This window comes from Pygoscelis adeliae, unplaced genomic scaffold, assembly GCF_000699105.1.
Source record: "Pygoscelis adeliae isolate BGI_AS28 unplaced genomic scaffold, ASM69910v1 Scaffold45, whole genome shotgun sequence".
NCBI lineage: Eukaryota > Metazoa > Chordata > Aves > Sphenisciformes > Spheniscidae > Pygoscelis > Pygoscelis adeliae.
The window spans coordinates 4094553-4111099 of NW_008825114.1; the positions used below are offsets into that span (position 1 = coordinate 4094553).

Here is a 16547-nt window from a genome sequence, read left to right on the forward strand (position 1 = left end):
CTGCCCAGGGAAGTGGTTGAGTCACCATCCCTGGAGGTATTTAAAAGATGTGTAGATGAGGCGCTTAGGGACATGGTTTAGTGGGCATGGTGGTGTTGGGTTGACGGTTGGACTCGATGATCTTGGAGGTCTTTTCCAACCTTAATGATTCTATGATTCTATGATTCTGAGTCTCAATCCTTAAATGACCTTTGTGTATAATTAACACACTACTTTCTAGCACCTTAGCAGTCCTTTCAAGCTATCTAGTACTGATAGCTGTCTCTTAAAATAATATTGTATCCTTGCCACTACTAGTCTGCTAATAGCCTTAATCACTTTCTTTGGGTCTCAGTTCAGCAGCAGTTCTGGTAATCAGTCTTTATCTTGTCTGAGACCATGTCTTTAAAAGCAAATCAGGCTCCCAGATGCAAAGTCCAGAACAAAACTACAGTTTTGTTGACTGCAGTTATTACTAAAAAAGATATAGAAAGCATAAAAACCAAATATACTATCAGATTACATCCTATTTGTAAACTGCACATTTCCGTAAGAAAAACATTCTGGATTTATTTCTATTCTTTTTATTTTAGTACCTTGTGCATCTCTGCTTAGGAATTTGACAGGAAATTTACTTCACTGTTACAACTGATTAGCACTTACAGTACAAGCCTCTGCACGTACAGCTTCCAGTTCCCAACAGCTTCTGCCAGAACACTCCGCACAGAACTCATGGGAACATTACTTTATTTGCAGATGTCTTGCATATTGCTACATTTTGGTTTTAATACAACAACAAAAAAAGGAAAAACACTTGAGATTTAAGAGGCACACTACTGATTCTGCTGGAAGGTGAAGAACAGTAGAAAAAAAAAATTAAGGGACCCAATTCAGTCTTGGCATTGCAAGTTACTCTCATTTAGTTTATTATACCATCCAGACTTTACCACTATGAGCTTCTTATATGTCCTTGTATAATGTCTGATGCATCACCTCAGTTTATATGTAAGTCATAATTATATGTACTTTTACATTTCATAATTAATGTTTTAATCATGTGGCAAGAGTTAACTTTTGCTAAGTTGTTGATAAGTGTGATTAAAATCTGAGTTCAACAGAAATTACTTCTAGTGAATTACCATTAAAAAAAGTTTCATGTGCAAAAAGATAATATTTATTCATTCTAGAAGAACTCAAGAGAAGTCTACTGAGAAGCTCACGATAGATGACAGCACTTGCCTGATAAAACCTGATAAAGCCAGGCACTTCTGCAGTAAACCTCTTGTAATAATGGAACTTAAGTTCCTTTAGGAACTTAATAATATGGACCGATTCTCTAAACATTATCCTGAACATCTATGCTTCAAATACATCAAGATCAAAAACCATGGTCAAAGTTTATTTATTAAAAATGTTTTATTTTACAACTAGCAAACATGTTTTATTTTGCCAGAAAGTAAAAAACCAGACTCATGCATAGTACTTCATTACTTCCTTTATACTTAGTCATATTCTGTTCAGTATGTGTCCTCTGTAGTAAAGTTAAAGCGTGGTGTAAATTGGTTTAGAAAAAGTGTTTTTCAGACATTTAAGAAATTAGCGGATTATGTTCCAAGAATGCTCTCAGAGACTGGGACGTCTTACTAAGAATCAGTTAAGTTCTGTAACAAATAACCTCACATCCTCGAGTTTTCTGTATTCTTCTGCAGCATCAATCAAGCCGGATAAAGAACATATTGAAGGACCACTGCTAACTTTCATGCAGCTCCAGAATTTCCATACTCAGATTTAATAGCACATTGCCCGAGTCAACACTTACCTCACAGAACATTAGTAGACAGAAGCAAAGAAAAATGTCAGCATTTCTTATCAGCTTATTAATTCCATCTCAACTGATCACTTACTAGTTTCATTTTGTAGAGCAGTTTCTTCTTTTTCGATTGTTACCAGTAAGTTTTCAGTGAGGTCTGCTCTTTTGCCCACAATTGCAAAGCCATTCCAGACATACATCATTTCCTGGAAAAAAAAAAATAAACAAGACAAACTCATGGAATTGCATAAATATTTAACTAAAGAGTATCCTTTGAACAGCTGTTATGGAACATTTTGGAGTACATAAAAATACTGCCTACAAAAACTTCTTTTAAACAATATGAAAGGTTTCAAAGCCAAAAGACTCACTGTTGAGAAGCCCATGAATAGAAGTACCTGTACAACTTCAAATAACCACCCACAACGAGTACAGGACATTGTCGGTTACGTGCAAGTTTACAAAGACAATCACATTTGCCTTAATAATCATTTAATTAAAGTTGCATAAGAGTATCTATGCATAGGGCACACAAAATGACACTGAATGTGTGTGGGCAAAGTTAACCTGGGTTTCTAAGTTTTGAATGTTTTGACACCTTTTTAATGGATTCTATCATGTATTTTCATAGATTTTTAAAAACAAAACTGAACAGATTTTATCACGTGATAGTTTACCATCACCCATGTAACACATCAGCAAAACTGGGTATTCTGGGTTCAACTTGTGGGCTCTGCCATATGAAGAAGTAGCTGAAAGTAGTTACTTCCTATGAGATTACAGATAAATTTGTGTGTGTATTTGTGGGTGTGTGCATGTATATACAGTACATATACGCATGCACCCAAACACACACTGGTGTGCATTTATATATAGATGCTATAATCTATAGGCTGTTACCTTCCATGTGAAGCAACACTGGAAGTTGATAAAACTTTCTAGATAAAAATGTGGTTCCAGTACACACATCCAACAACACGCTTCCAATATAATTCCTACAAAATCTTATTTTTAAAAAAAGAAATCAAGGCAAATCCTGCTTACAATAGTAAGCAATATGCTTGTTTCAAAGCATTAAATATTACGACATTGTAACACAAAGAGAATAAGCATACAGAGTTAATGCTAACCAATACAAAATTTGCTGAGATCTTTACTCAATCATCGCAAACACAAGAGTATCATTTGTTCTACTGTATTTGAATTGTAATTACACCTCTGAAATATGAAGCCTGATGTCATTCTGAAGCTGACACAATACATTGTTGAAATATTTCGCTTACATTTGTGCTGCAACTACGTGGGTTTTCAGAGGGAGAAAAAAACTGGTTCTATCAAAGTCTGAAATAGCATTATTGACACTATCAACTACATTATGCGAGGTTTGTTTCAATTCTGTAGTCCTGTCTGATTTATGCTTACTGCCGGAGCACCACACACTGTTTATTTTTACTTAACCCATGATGGAAAAATTCTTAAATGAAAAGATACTGGATTTGACAGCAAGACCAAAGATACATACTCACAACTAAATAGCATTGTGCTGTACAAGCCCAAGACAACTTTATTACTTTGGTCTTTATATATAATTGAGTATACAATTCATTTTAAAACTGATAGATTAATTTTCTTTGGACTCCTCTTTCTAGATCAATGAGCTTTAACATAAGAAATTCCTTCTCAAATTATGTTTTTCATCTTCAGTTGTTGCTAATTATCCATGTATAAAAATTTTAGCGTACATACACGCATAGTATCATTGCTGTGCACACATAGACTGTGCACTACTACTGCCTCTGAAGTTAAAAGCATGGGAAATTAGAATAGCATTAGTATAGCATTAGTAAAGTATCATTAACTTCTGCACATTTTAGTCAGACTCAATATAAGAAAAAGAAAAAAAACAAAACCACCACTCTTCATTTTCACCAGAAGAACAGAAAGTGCTGAAGTACTCCTTAACTTTCTAATGAGTCTGGAGGACAAGGACTGAAATCCTGCCAAACTGAAGAACATGAACACATATGCTAGAAACCCAATGCAGGTTTCTAGCTGAAAGGTGACTTTCAGCCTGATGTGGCAACAGCAATCATTCTCCGTATGTTCAAACTTTCACATGAAAAATCTGGCTCTGGTTTTGGACTGCTAGTAGCTGATAGCATGATCCAGCCCCTAGTACATTTCACAAAAATTCCATCGCATGAGTGCAATAATTCTTTAAAAAAGTCATTAAAAAAAATGCAGACATGTACTACCTGATAATATTATTCTTTCCCTGTATAATGAGTTATACTTATTTCTTTTCTATTTGAAAAGGACGAAAAGAAAGCAAGCATAAATACCAAGGCAGGTAATATCAGCTTCACTGGTTGAGAACTTGCATAGCGTCGAGCTTTCCTTACTGCAAACTTCTCAGTTGGGATAGATTTTCCTGCAATTCTCTGTTTTAGACCATCCACTTGTCTACAAGGAGGGAAAATGGAAAACAGAAGTTGCTTTATGTAATTTTTATTTCATCTTATTTCATTTAGTAAGATTTGCTGTTTGCCTCTGAAGTATAACATCTTAAATTGTTTCACACGACTTAGACCATAGGACGTATGTTTGCTAATAAAAGCAGCATTTTAAATATTCTGATGCTAAAAGCAAAGAGAAAAACTGAAATGTTGATGGTTATAAGTAGGAAGTAAGTCACACAAGACAAAGATACTCAAGTCAAAAACATTTATATGGGGGAAAAAGACTGCACTTTATAGTTGCTTTATAAATGTTTACCTGAATAAAGATACAATGTCCTCACCAGTCCTTTTCAAATCATCCTCTGGAAGCATACATAGAATTGCTGCCTTCTGGAATACATACATTGCCTATTTCAAAAAGAAATAGCAACATATTACCGCATCTAATTCACCGTGTTCAATCAATACACTAAGGACCCAAATCTCTCACCCTACTTGCTGCAGCAAAGTGTTTCCAGTAATTCTCAGGCAGGTGGAACTATAGAATTTTAGCATTTCCTTCGTCACAAAATTTATACTATAATTTTATTTTCAACATATTTATTAATATTCTAAATAAATTAGAATGCTAAAGGTCTCTCCTGCAAAGAACAGGACAATTTGTTATGCAAAACACTGATGTAGAGATGAGGTTAAATGACATAATTATTCTGAAGTCCATTACTGTTATTATATGATCTGTTATGTGTAGAGACATGCCTGAAAAAACAGAAGAAAATATCTGAGTACTGATTCAAGGAAAGTTCAATAACTGGACTTTGCAGAGAAAAAAGAAACATCCATAATTCTATTCGAGACATTTGCACTTCACGTTGAATATACTGTTCTCTTCCTCTTTTGTCAAGAATTGGATGCATCCCCTTTTCCACTAAACATAATAAAACAGTACCTTAGAAAGGAACGGACAAAAATGATGTATCAAATTATTTGCACATTGTGCTTGGTTCATACTTCAAGAAACATTTTTACAAGGAAAAGGTAGATACACCAACTTTTCTCGTGAGACCCTGTCTCCAGCAGCCTTCTCATTTCATGTCACAAAGCATCTGCTGAGTAGGTGTGCTCTCATCTGTTTATAATTAACTAACAGACACAGTTTCTTCAGCCAAGTTTTATTAGTGAGCATTAGAACTTGACTTGAGATGCAAGTTAACCGTTTTCCTCTCCCTCTTTCTCACAACTCTGCAAGTACCTCGGTTTTTAGGGGGGCTGAAGCATTGTTAGTTATGGCTCTGGTGCTTCAGAATGTGAAATTAAAATTCCTCCTTAACCACCCAGTTAAACCTACCATTTCGGTGCCATTGTGTCTTTGCTTATGGGTTTCAGAAGAAAGCAGAAAGTACACTTACTGTGCGAATTGAAATGCAAATTTAACTGTGGAGAGGCTACCCGTATGTAACAACATCCACCTACCCATTTACCTTAGACCACCTGTTCTCTTTGCTGAGCAGGTCTGCATACCGATATGCTTGAAGCCAGTTCTGCTGATAGGTGTAGCACCACATCAGCTCCCAGTAACAGAGATGATGAATCTGTTTCCACTCTTGCTGGGCTGCTATGCATTCTTGGAACCTCAACTGCGCCTACAATGTAGTTAAGTAAGAATGATGAAAATTGGCTCAACTACAGCTCCACATGAGAGCCATGTCTAATGACAGAGCAAATTCTTTCCTAGCACCCAAGTGGAGAACACCTGACTAGTAAAACAAGATAAACTTCCCTTTTGGTCTCACTCACAGAGAGAGAGAGATGGAATCAATATTGACACTGAACATGAACAGGGGTAAGAGCATAATTATCAGTCCAACTAAAATAAGTTACTTCGATGAATTAGATATTTTTTCCCAAGTTGAACACTGAACAAATAAAAACCTTAAAAAGAAAAACATTGATTTACCTTTTCAAAATTTCCTTTCAGTATATCTATTCTGGCAGCATAAAATAGCATAATGGAACCCTTGAAAGGAGATGAGAAAAAACACACAGTTACTATTTTAAGCTTAGGGAAGTACATTGCTGTTATAAAATTTATTGAGAATACACACATTTGGAAATTTCTGGAGATAGGGTTCGAGGAGACTGTCTGCTTCCTCAAGGTTGGCTTCCCCTGTACCTAGAAAACATAATAAACCAACCTCAATGTACTTAAAAAGATGAGTTTCACAGATTAAGATTTTGGTTTCCAAATCATATTATGGCATGAATAGATTAATGGATGACTGCTTTTATGAAAAAGCAGAATTATTTCATCACATTGTGTTTCTATAAAACTGAATTCTTGTCCTGAAGGTACTAAGTGCTTTTAAGATAGTAAATGTCTGTAAGTAGAAACAGAATAGAATATATGAATATTCTTTAAACTGTTCCATCACAGATCCTACTTATATTTTTAAATCCCTTTAAATTGCTTTAGCAAGTTAAGAAAACGTTCCTCAGCTGCCTCCTTTCCTAATTTTGAGCTCAATAATGAAGTACAGGTGATACTGAAAGAAATGAAGTTCTCCTTAATTTCCTGATGAGCCTAAGGGACAAGGACTAAAACACTTCCAAACTAAAAGAACATGAAAATATATGTCAAAGATGGATACAGAATTAATGGTGACTTTTAGCCCCATGTGGCAAAAGCAATTAATTCTCTACATGTTTGAACTTCCAAGTAAATTGTTTGGGAGCAGACTTCTTTCTGGAGATAGTTTTCACAATATCTGACATTAATTTATAGATAAGGACTTGTCTGAACTTAAGTGTTTTGTGATGTTTTGCTGTTGCATGTTGAGACAGCCCTGTAAATGGAACAAGATGTTGGTATAACGGTATCTACCCTCACTGTTTCTGCAGATGTAGTTTTGTCAGTCAGAGATACCCATTTCAGATCATAATTAAGTATACAGCAATCTCCTGTTACAAAGCTAGTTGGCCACAATTTCGAAAATCAGTTAAAAAAAATCACAATATCTATCATCATGTGTAGCATGACCGAACAGCTACACAGTGGGTCTCACCAAGGATTAAGGAGACGTATGTATGATAAACCAACAGGGTGAAAGTACACAGAATGGCCCTCAAACTGCTGCCAGATGCGCCTTCTCGTAGTTGACAGAGGCCCAACTCCTAAGAAACATCACAAACACATGCAGAATTAACTATCAGTATATAGAGTTACTACTAATAGTTTCTGGCTCCCTCAAATCCAGTTTTCCTTTCAGATACAAATATTTCCTGATTTAGCACTTTGTTATCTCAGATCCAACAGAACCTTCTACCAAAACAGTACTACCACAGCTGACAGCTCTCAGCAAGAAGATTAAGCTAACATTGAATAAAATTACCCATGCATTTCAGTGCTCTGGTGAAATGGGAACATCACACAGACCATGCAGACACACAGGTCTACATCCCTTCCCCACTATTTTCTGGCTATGAGCCCTTCAGAAGAACATCTTTAATTCTATGTTCAGTGAGAAGCTCTCTCAACCCTTCCAGTGCTACGTGTTGGCAAGAGTCTTCCTTCACAGAAATCCCTGGTTATCCTCAATTCTCTTCCATCAAGTCAGCCACTATTTTGAGGTTCTGATCAAAGTATTAGCTCTGCTAACACACCAACTTCTAGACACTGCCTCCAGAAGCTACAATGGAATTCGTGTGTGCTGAGAGAAGGAATCCAGATTCATGGAGACTTACTCAGCTCTTAACACATGAGACTTCTCATCCTTTCCAGTTTATGTCCATTACATGACAGCTTGACTGCTTGGGGGACTGTTGAGATAAGCTCAGAGCTTCCCTGCTTAAGAGCAGTGGCTCTTCAGAAACGTATCAGATTTTAACAGTTTTGCCTCAAAACAAATATTAACTTAACAGGAGTTCTATTGCATAGCAACTTGATGCGTAATAGAGGAATTCAAGCACCATACAAAAAAATGTGCTGATCCTTCAAAATTGTTTGTTATTTTCCCTTCAGCTTTTATTGCCTTTTCAGCCAGGGCAAATATGTATATTATGGAACCAGGCTTCAGCATGAACCAGGTCTTTCACAGGAAGAAACAGAATGAACAGGTCTCTACTGAAGTCTAATTTTACATTAGCAAAACCGTAATTGTGGACAAGCTAACAGCAATAAGACCATACAGTGACACTTTGTCCAGTTAGTAACTTGAAGTTTAGTTACGTATAATTCTGTGGGTTGCTTTGTTTGGTTTGCGTTTGTGTTTTGTTTTGTTTTTTTAATTTCTTATGGGTGCCAAAAAGGGTTTAAAGGGCAGTAAGATACTTACAAAACAAGGCTAGGTTTACAAAAACAAGGCTATGATTACAAATACTTTCCTCATCCATGAGAAAAAGGATGTACTGAGATTCCACAGTGACACGTGATATTCAGAAATTCCCTCTCCCAAAGAAATGGGCTGGGATTGTGGGTAGAAAAATGTAGAACTGACTCTCCCCTCAGTTACTGGTATGAGGAACATTAATTTCTGACTGTATAGGCTAGACAAGAAAGCTAATATCCTCTCCTTAAGGATCAGCAAAAGGAAAGGAAATTGCAATTTGAAAACCGCCTCTGAAGCAGACTGGTCATTTCCCATGGTTGTTCAAGACCAGCACTGTATGTGCTTTTATGCCTGCATCATCTAGCCCACTTCTCATCTTTTTAACAACACTAAAATACTGATAAACAATATATTTCACACTAAAAGTATAGTGATCTATATGACGTTAAATCCACCCAGTCTTTATCTGAGAAAATACTAATTTGAAAAAACAAATATCAGATCCAATACCCTATTGCCAGAAAATCCAATAAATTCTAAAAGTCGGAGGATCCTTCCTGGTAAAAGTGACAGCATCTGAAATACATTTCAAACAAAAATAAGATAAAAACGTATATACATTTAAATAAAAAAGTAAAACCACTATAAACTTGAACCAAAAATGCCAGCTACTATGTTAAATGCCATTACACATTAATGAAAAAGTAAAACACAAAAGAACTTGAAAATAGACATGCATCATCAACAATACACAATCAGTCTGAGCTTCAGGGAAATTCAGACTTTTGACGATCATCCAGCATGGAAACAGCAAGACAGAGTCCAGCTGTCCTTCTTCAGATAATGACAGATTTTTCTGTCTTCAACTGATCAGAATTGTTTGAAAATTGTGGGTCATTTGGAATGAAAGTATTATCTATTTTGGTAGTATTCACAGTCTATAATTGTCATCTTCCTTTACTCCCAACCAAATGACACAATGCTATCACAAAAGTTCTACTTGTTCCTACTGTGGGAGCACTGAATTAGCAGACCAGCAAGCATGCTTGTTTTGGAAATACTAGCTATTGTTATCATCCTTTAGCCCTCTATTACATGCACTTTTTGTTCCCCTTTTTACTGCATTCTCCACATCCTACACAACAGAAAACTTAAAAGATCACAACCACCTTTTCAACAAGCACTACAAGAAGGTCTATTTGAAGGTCAGTTTTTGAAAGCTCCATGCACCCTAATACACTCTGCCCAGTGGACACTTTTTCTGTTAAGCGTCCTAACTGAGGAGACTTCATGAAGAATAGGAAAGGTCAGAGCACTTATGAACACAGACATCTACCAGTTGTTTGGGTTTTAAAGACTGACAGGTGCAGACAGACCTGCATTCTTCTGACCATAATCAGAACTGGCCAGCTCCAGTCTTGAATGATACAGAAATTAACATACCAGCAGAAATCAACTCTCACCATTGCAATGACAGATGTGAAAATGCAACTGTAGTAAATTGTAAAGAAACACACTAGTGGATGTACCCAGTACAACAAACCCTGCATCCGCAAATGCTAGTGGATGCCCAAACTCAGTAAACTACTGCTCATTCTTTTGAATTTGTAATTATCTATGCCAATCCACAGTATGCCACTGAAGCAAAAGAATGGTATACATGGGGGTGTATAAAAAAAGCAGTCACTCCAGGCATCCTGTAATCAACAGCATAAGTATCGTAAAAATTCCTGCTACACACAGGTAGATGTAGCTGCTTTTCCTCTTAAGAAATACATATATAAATTAGCCCAAGAGAATTAAATACAATTCAGATTCGTAGAAAGATCCCAGAAGGCATGCATGCAAAAAGCCACTGCTGTTTTCATATTGCATAAAACCTTCAAAGCCTGTATCTCCATTTTAAAAATGTGTAATTTTTAAAACAGGATTACAGTACTGTATCTGCAAAGAAAGAAACCTACAGAATTATCCCAACGGCCTTTCTATAGTCTGAAAAAGTCATACCAAGTTGAATGCTCCAATTCCAAGTTTTACTCCTCCTTCAAATTGGTAATAAGTTTCATTTTTGCTTTTGTTCCCCTGAGTCATCTGTAGCACCTGGTGGCATTCTCTTGATGCAGGAAAAAAAGGAGGGAAGGGGAAACATGACTTAATGATTATACTTCATATAATTTCTATGACTGCTATAAAAGTATTTCTTTTTATTGTGGAAGCATTAATGCAACTGCACCTGCTTATACCAACATTGAATCTAAGTGTTTTCTAATGGCTTACTTGTATATTTGGTAACTCGTCCTAATTTTGAGGCCACCTTTGATAAAGTTGATCATATTTTCATCCTGGAAGAAAAAAATTTAATTGTACAAAAATGTGCAATCAGCTATTACAAATAACACATATATAAAAGTCTTCCAGCTACATTTACATTTATTTATAACTTAACAGTCATTAGAAATATTAAAAATGTTTTTCAGTTATTAGACTCATCTCTAAGACTGAAGTTAACACTTGCTTTAAGTTGTCAGGGAAGCATTTCTCTGGCGCATGTTACAAATTTTAAAACTTAAGAGGGGAATGAAAAAAAGTCAGAGTTACTTTTAACAGAATTTCCAATGCATATAAATGAACCAAGAAAGCTCTCCACCAGATGGTGCTGTAGGAACTTTTTAGAAAAGTTTTGAAATACCAATTCTGACACACACAAGTGAGCCCAGGACCTGGCAGAAGACAAACCAAAGAACCCCCTGAACAAATGAATTCCCATTCCTGATCAACAGTAACCACATGTACTACCCAACATGTATACTTATTAACCTCTAGAAAAATCAAAGTAAAGCCACAATGTACTAGCCATCACAAATAAATTCCTGAAAAGCAAGATGGTTAACAGTTCAACAGGACAGAATTTTTCTCTTAGAATTCACACAGAAGGGGAACGTGTGCAGGCATTTCAGAAACGCACATTTAAATACTTGGGGACAGCATATATGATGTGGAAAATGAAAAAGCACAAAAAAAGCCCCAGAATCATCAACCAAAGGAAATTCTGGCTTCCATAAAAGGGTCACCATTTCAAAAGACCTCAATTGTTTTGTCTGCAATACTGAACATCCAAACGCAAGTGTTTTAGTACAAGCATTCTTGCTACCTCTTTCTGAATGGTTACATTTTCATTATCATCATCCTCCTCAGATGAATCATCAGTCAAGGATGAAAACTATGGGGCATGACAGCAATCAGCAGAGCAGGGTACTATAGTCAACAGCAACGGATCTCTGACATGGTGGATAGCAAGGTGCTGCTTTAGAGAAAGTATACCCCCAGGGTTTTTTTCATTTTGTACAGTCCTAAACTCACCTCCTTCAACAACTGTTTAAAAATTCTCTTCACACTTAAAAAATCCCACCAACAAAACAAAAAAAGAGGGTTGCTTCCATTTGGTTAGTAAAGGAGAAAGTCAGTTATAGGAAAGACTGGTATTCCATTAATATTATTTCCTGACACTTCTGGCCATAGTACTGTATTAAGTGGTTTATAAAGCTTTGCCAAATTAACTTTTTAGATCCATCTGATCTTAGTATCTTTGTGCCTCACTTCTTTCTCATAATTTGTATCTGAAGGGATTATCTAAAATACATTCATTAAACATTTGTAAAACACTCATATGTAAAAAAGCATAACAACTCCTGTTTTCAGGAATCAAATTTCAAATCAAATTTGAAAACACTGTAGCATGAAGTCCCTGAACCCCAAGCTAAACAAGAAGCACCAGACAGTATTAAACAGCAGATCTTCCTGTGAACTGAATTACTACCTCAGCAACGCTAAGGCATGCTCATTTTATAATAATTCGTAGCTATATTGTTCCTGACACCGTGTCAAAAGTGCATGGAGAGTGATAATGAATTGGAGACAAGTGTGCACCAGTTGAAGCTTTGTTAGTTGGGAAACATTCTACCCTTTTCATGCGAAAAAAGACTTGCACTTTCAAACAAGACATTTCCTCATATTTGAACATCTTTTTAAACAAGTGCTGAACACTGTCAGATGTGATGCAAGTCATTTAAACATACGATCTGTATAAGACTGCAATATACCTTAGGTTTTTGGCTCCTGAGTATCAATAACATCTTTGGTTATTCATATAAACAAAGAGAGGATTTTGCTGGGTAGCACAGCATTTACCATACTTCAATCACCGCCATGAAATAACATTCATTCACTAGGAAAAAGTTGGGTTTTTAAATACCCTACCTATTGCGGGAACAACATTTTACAAGTACTAACATCTTTCCATTAAACTGCTACACAGAGATACAAAACAAAAATTGACTTTACCTGTACAAAGGTGAGAGCTGCTTTCTGTAGTAAGCATTCAGCATAGCAGATTTCAGCATGCATTTCCTCTATATAAGAAAGAAAAGTTATTTACTGCCAGAATATTGTCAATATTCTCTTCTTGGGGTCAACGGAACAAATAAAATGCTGCCAAGAAAAGAAAAAAAAGCAAGATTCTGCTGTTGCTGTTTTGATAACTGCTGAATAATAGCTGTTACACACAAATCCCAATAGAAGTCTTCTATTTCACCTCTCCTCAGGCAAAAACTTTGATCTTGCCAGAGCTGACTTCAGCCTAGGGCAAAAGCTACTTGTCATTCTGGTGGATGATCTCCTGTACTTTCCATTGATCCTAAGTTTAAATATCAGCCTACAGCAACTAGGTCTTCCAACCCTCCTTCCATGTCTTAGAAAAAACTTTTACAGACGAATGGTAACACTCACTGTGGCTCAGGCTTTTCCTAAGTCCAGGAAGACATTATGAACAGGTTTTCACCAAGTCATGCTCAACAAACCGAAAGCCCCGGGCAGACTTTCTGTCCTCATGCAGCACTAAAGTACATTTGACTTAACACACATGACACGAGTTACTCTGCACTCATGCTGCAAGACCAGCCACATGCACAAGGCTGCTGTATGTACAGTGCACACGTGGTGAGTTTGATGCATCCAGTATTAAACAGGATTCTTTTGTGTCAGGTTAGAAAAAATGCATACTTGATTCTGCCCGAATCAGAAATAGGAGATCAGCATTTTCAGAGCCATGAACAATGTACTGATACCATTTCCCAAAACACCTTAAGGCAAAACAGACAAGCACAAAACCTGTTAATATACTCAGATTCCAATGCAACTAATAATAAGGACATATTCCACAGCATCAATGATTCTTAAACTTTTGGGAGCTGTCTTAAAAAAAAAAAAAAAAAGGAAATCTCTCTTCAGTCCTATAACGTGTTGTGAAAGTCATTCCTTTCTTAATTCATGCATGCTCAGAACCAAAAAAAATTAGGCTGAATCCCCCATTTTGAGAAGCTTTGCGTTCAAATTAAAAAACCACCATACAGTTGGTTTGTTTGTTTTTTACTGTAAGACTAGGTCAAGTTAAGCATATTCGTACACATTGGTAGTGTTTTTGAGCTTTTTTCACTTTGCTATTTTATCGGTATTATAAACCACTTACCTTCACTCAGCTGATCCACTGACTGTTTAGAAACTAGATTGGACAAGGATTCCACCACTGTGCTTCTTTTCCTGAATCTAAATCAGTTGTACATGGAGGAAAGGAAACCCACACAGCATGAGCGTCATTTCAACACAAACTTGAACTTAATTATTTATAATTCTTAACCCTTTCCGACCACAATTTATAGACATTCTTAGTAAAGTGATGATTTGCCAATAGCTGCAATTCTTTGAGTAGTTTAATCATGGCCACCGGTATGCATCCAGGCTCAGAAGCCTATCCAACCTTGACTGATGTTCCAAGCATGCATTTAGTCTACTTTAAGTGTACATGTGGGCTTCTACCCCACTTCCACCAACCAGCTGCAGAGGTGTCTCTGACACTGGACAAGCCACTTGAACTGGACTTCAAAGTTTTATGAATTACTTTTTTCCATTTCTTAAACTTGCACTCAGAATTAGAGTGAAAAATCAAAAGGAGCTCTGTTTTCAACATAAATTAAAACAAAAATACTTCAGTATTTTATGGCATTTCATGCCAGATGATGCCAAAACAGTCACATATTTTACTTTCAACAGATCTCAACTGTCCATGTTATAAAATGCTAGTTTATTTTAGTACAGCATTCCAAAAATTAATTTGTTGCTGTTTACAAACAACTCAGCTTTACGAAGAAGCTAAAGAAACAATTCTACATTCAGAAAAGGAACATACTTTTAAACCTGGAAGTCATTAATTATAAACACCAAGCATTGGCTTATTGTTTGTTCACACTATTCTGCACACTGAAAAGCACAGGATCCTGACAAGATAATGACACTACAGGTACCATAATGCATACACAGAAAATGGTCAGTTAAGGCACATGTAGTTCTGGCAATTCTTCACCTTTAAGTGTTTGATTGCCTTTATCTTGCATTTTTACGAGTTTTGTGACAGACTAGACCAAAGCACGTATGCATAAAAGTTTGTATCCTGCAGAGATGGAGGCCCTTATTGAAACTATCTGAAGTACAAAGAGGCACCTAACTTTCAGGCATACTAAACAACATAGTTCAGACGAACCTGAAAAAGAGGCAGAAACTGCTGACCCTTTATTTTTTTCAGGTAGTATCTGATAGTTTTGTCCCGGTTCCTTTTCTTTTTTTTGTCATTGCTAAGGAGGTGATGTTAAATGTCTAAACTAACAACATTTGGAGATAATTTCTTTGGAGACCATTCATGATAAATTATGGCCTAATCAATACGATGAAGAACCAGTACAGCAGAATTAAGCACTCATTTCTGGTTTTGTCAGAGGCTTAAGCACTTTAGCTGTGACAACCCATTTTCTAAGGTTTTTTTTAATTAAAAAAATAAAAGTCACTAATAACTTCTATTTTCTATTCTATTTCATTGTTGTTCCAAGCAAAACCAGAAGCAAAAGGTTCAGATCATTCTTGATGGGACTAAAATTAATAGCCCTTAAAATTTTAAGGTAAGCTAAACACATTTGTAACAGTAATAAATTGCTTTGGGTTTAGAAGAAACCTCAGTACAAGCTTAATCCTACTAGACTATTGGGTCACCCTTTGAAAACAGCTTTTTAAAAAAAGAACATTTTAATGATGAAAGTTAAAATTCAAAATATGGAGCTTTTAAATTGTTGATCCCTTGGAAAACAAAAAGTCACAGGTTGAAATAGCTCAGGCAGTTCAATCATGCAGCGTCAGCTTATGTGTAGGTCTGTAGCAACCAACCATGTATGTAACCACCCATGTATGTAACCAATAGTTACGTAGCAACCAACCATTTAACTAACTTTACAGGCTACACATGCCCAGACCCAAGAAGTCTGTTGTTTCTGCAATACTAGGAAACATATCCTTACCAATAATAATTGGATAGTGAGACTTACTCCACCTTTCCAAATCTAGATCACTATCACACTGACAATAGCCTGCTTTAAAAGTGTACAGACAGCTGGGATATCTTAAAACAAACACTAGTGGATTAAGTACCTCATAAATGTTCATTGCTTGGGCTTACCTTTGGCAGGTTTGCAAAGCTTCCTTCATTGTAGAAATTCCCATTTGTATATCCTGCTGTTCAAAGGTCATAGCAGCTTGCATAACTAAAATAGTGCTGTACCCAAGGGCATGGTACATACTATCTTTAGACCTACGGCAAACATATAAATCTTTTGCATTTAAGCAAAACTTTAAATTACAATACAAAATTAAATGCTGAGACACTTGCATTAATTTGTGAAAAGACAGAAGAATAAAGCAGGAAAGTCATGGACATGAGAACATAACCTAGCAAGTATCATCTTCCACTGGGTGCTAGTTGTCTGCCTCCACAGGATACTGTGGCAGCAAGTTCCAGAAAATATCCAAACTGGGTTACACAAACATTTGCACTTAATTATATTCCATTTATAGTCCACTGGTATATCTAATTTAGCT

At 36.2% G+C, this 16547-nt stretch overlaps 1 protein-coding gene across 1 annotated transcript in view; it reads right to left on the reverse strand.

Moving 5' to 3' along the window:
• Nucleotides 1-16247, reverse strand: part of TTC39B (tetratricopeptide repeat domain 39B) — a 23430-nt gene extending 7183 nt beyond the window's left edge. Inside the window, exons 1-13 of the mRNA XM_009328063.1 lie at nucleotides 16129-16247; nucleotides 14098-14174; nucleotides 12915-12982; nucleotides 10851-10915; nucleotides 10581-10686; nucleotides 9084-9149; nucleotides 7311-7419; nucleotides 6354-6421; nucleotides 6206-6265; nucleotides 5730-5891; nucleotides 4565-4656; nucleotides 4132-4252; nucleotides 1884-1995 (exon numbers count right to left, since the gene is read on the reverse strand). Coding sequence (XP_009326338.1) covers nucleotides 1884-1995; nucleotides 4132-4252; nucleotides 4565-4656; nucleotides 5730-5891; nucleotides 6206-6265; nucleotides 6354-6421; nucleotides 7311-7419; nucleotides 9084-9149; nucleotides 10581-10686; nucleotides 10851-10915; nucleotides 12915-12982; nucleotides 14098-14174; nucleotides 16129-16247 — 1225 coding nt within the window. The remainder of the gene's footprint in view (nucleotides 1-1883; nucleotides 1996-4131; nucleotides 4253-4564; nucleotides 4657-5729; nucleotides 5892-6205; nucleotides 6266-6353; nucleotides 6422-7310; nucleotides 7420-9083; nucleotides 9150-10580; nucleotides 10687-10850; nucleotides 10916-12914; nucleotides 12983-14097; nucleotides 14175-16128) is intronic.
• Nucleotides 16248-16547: the final 300 nt, after the last annotated feature.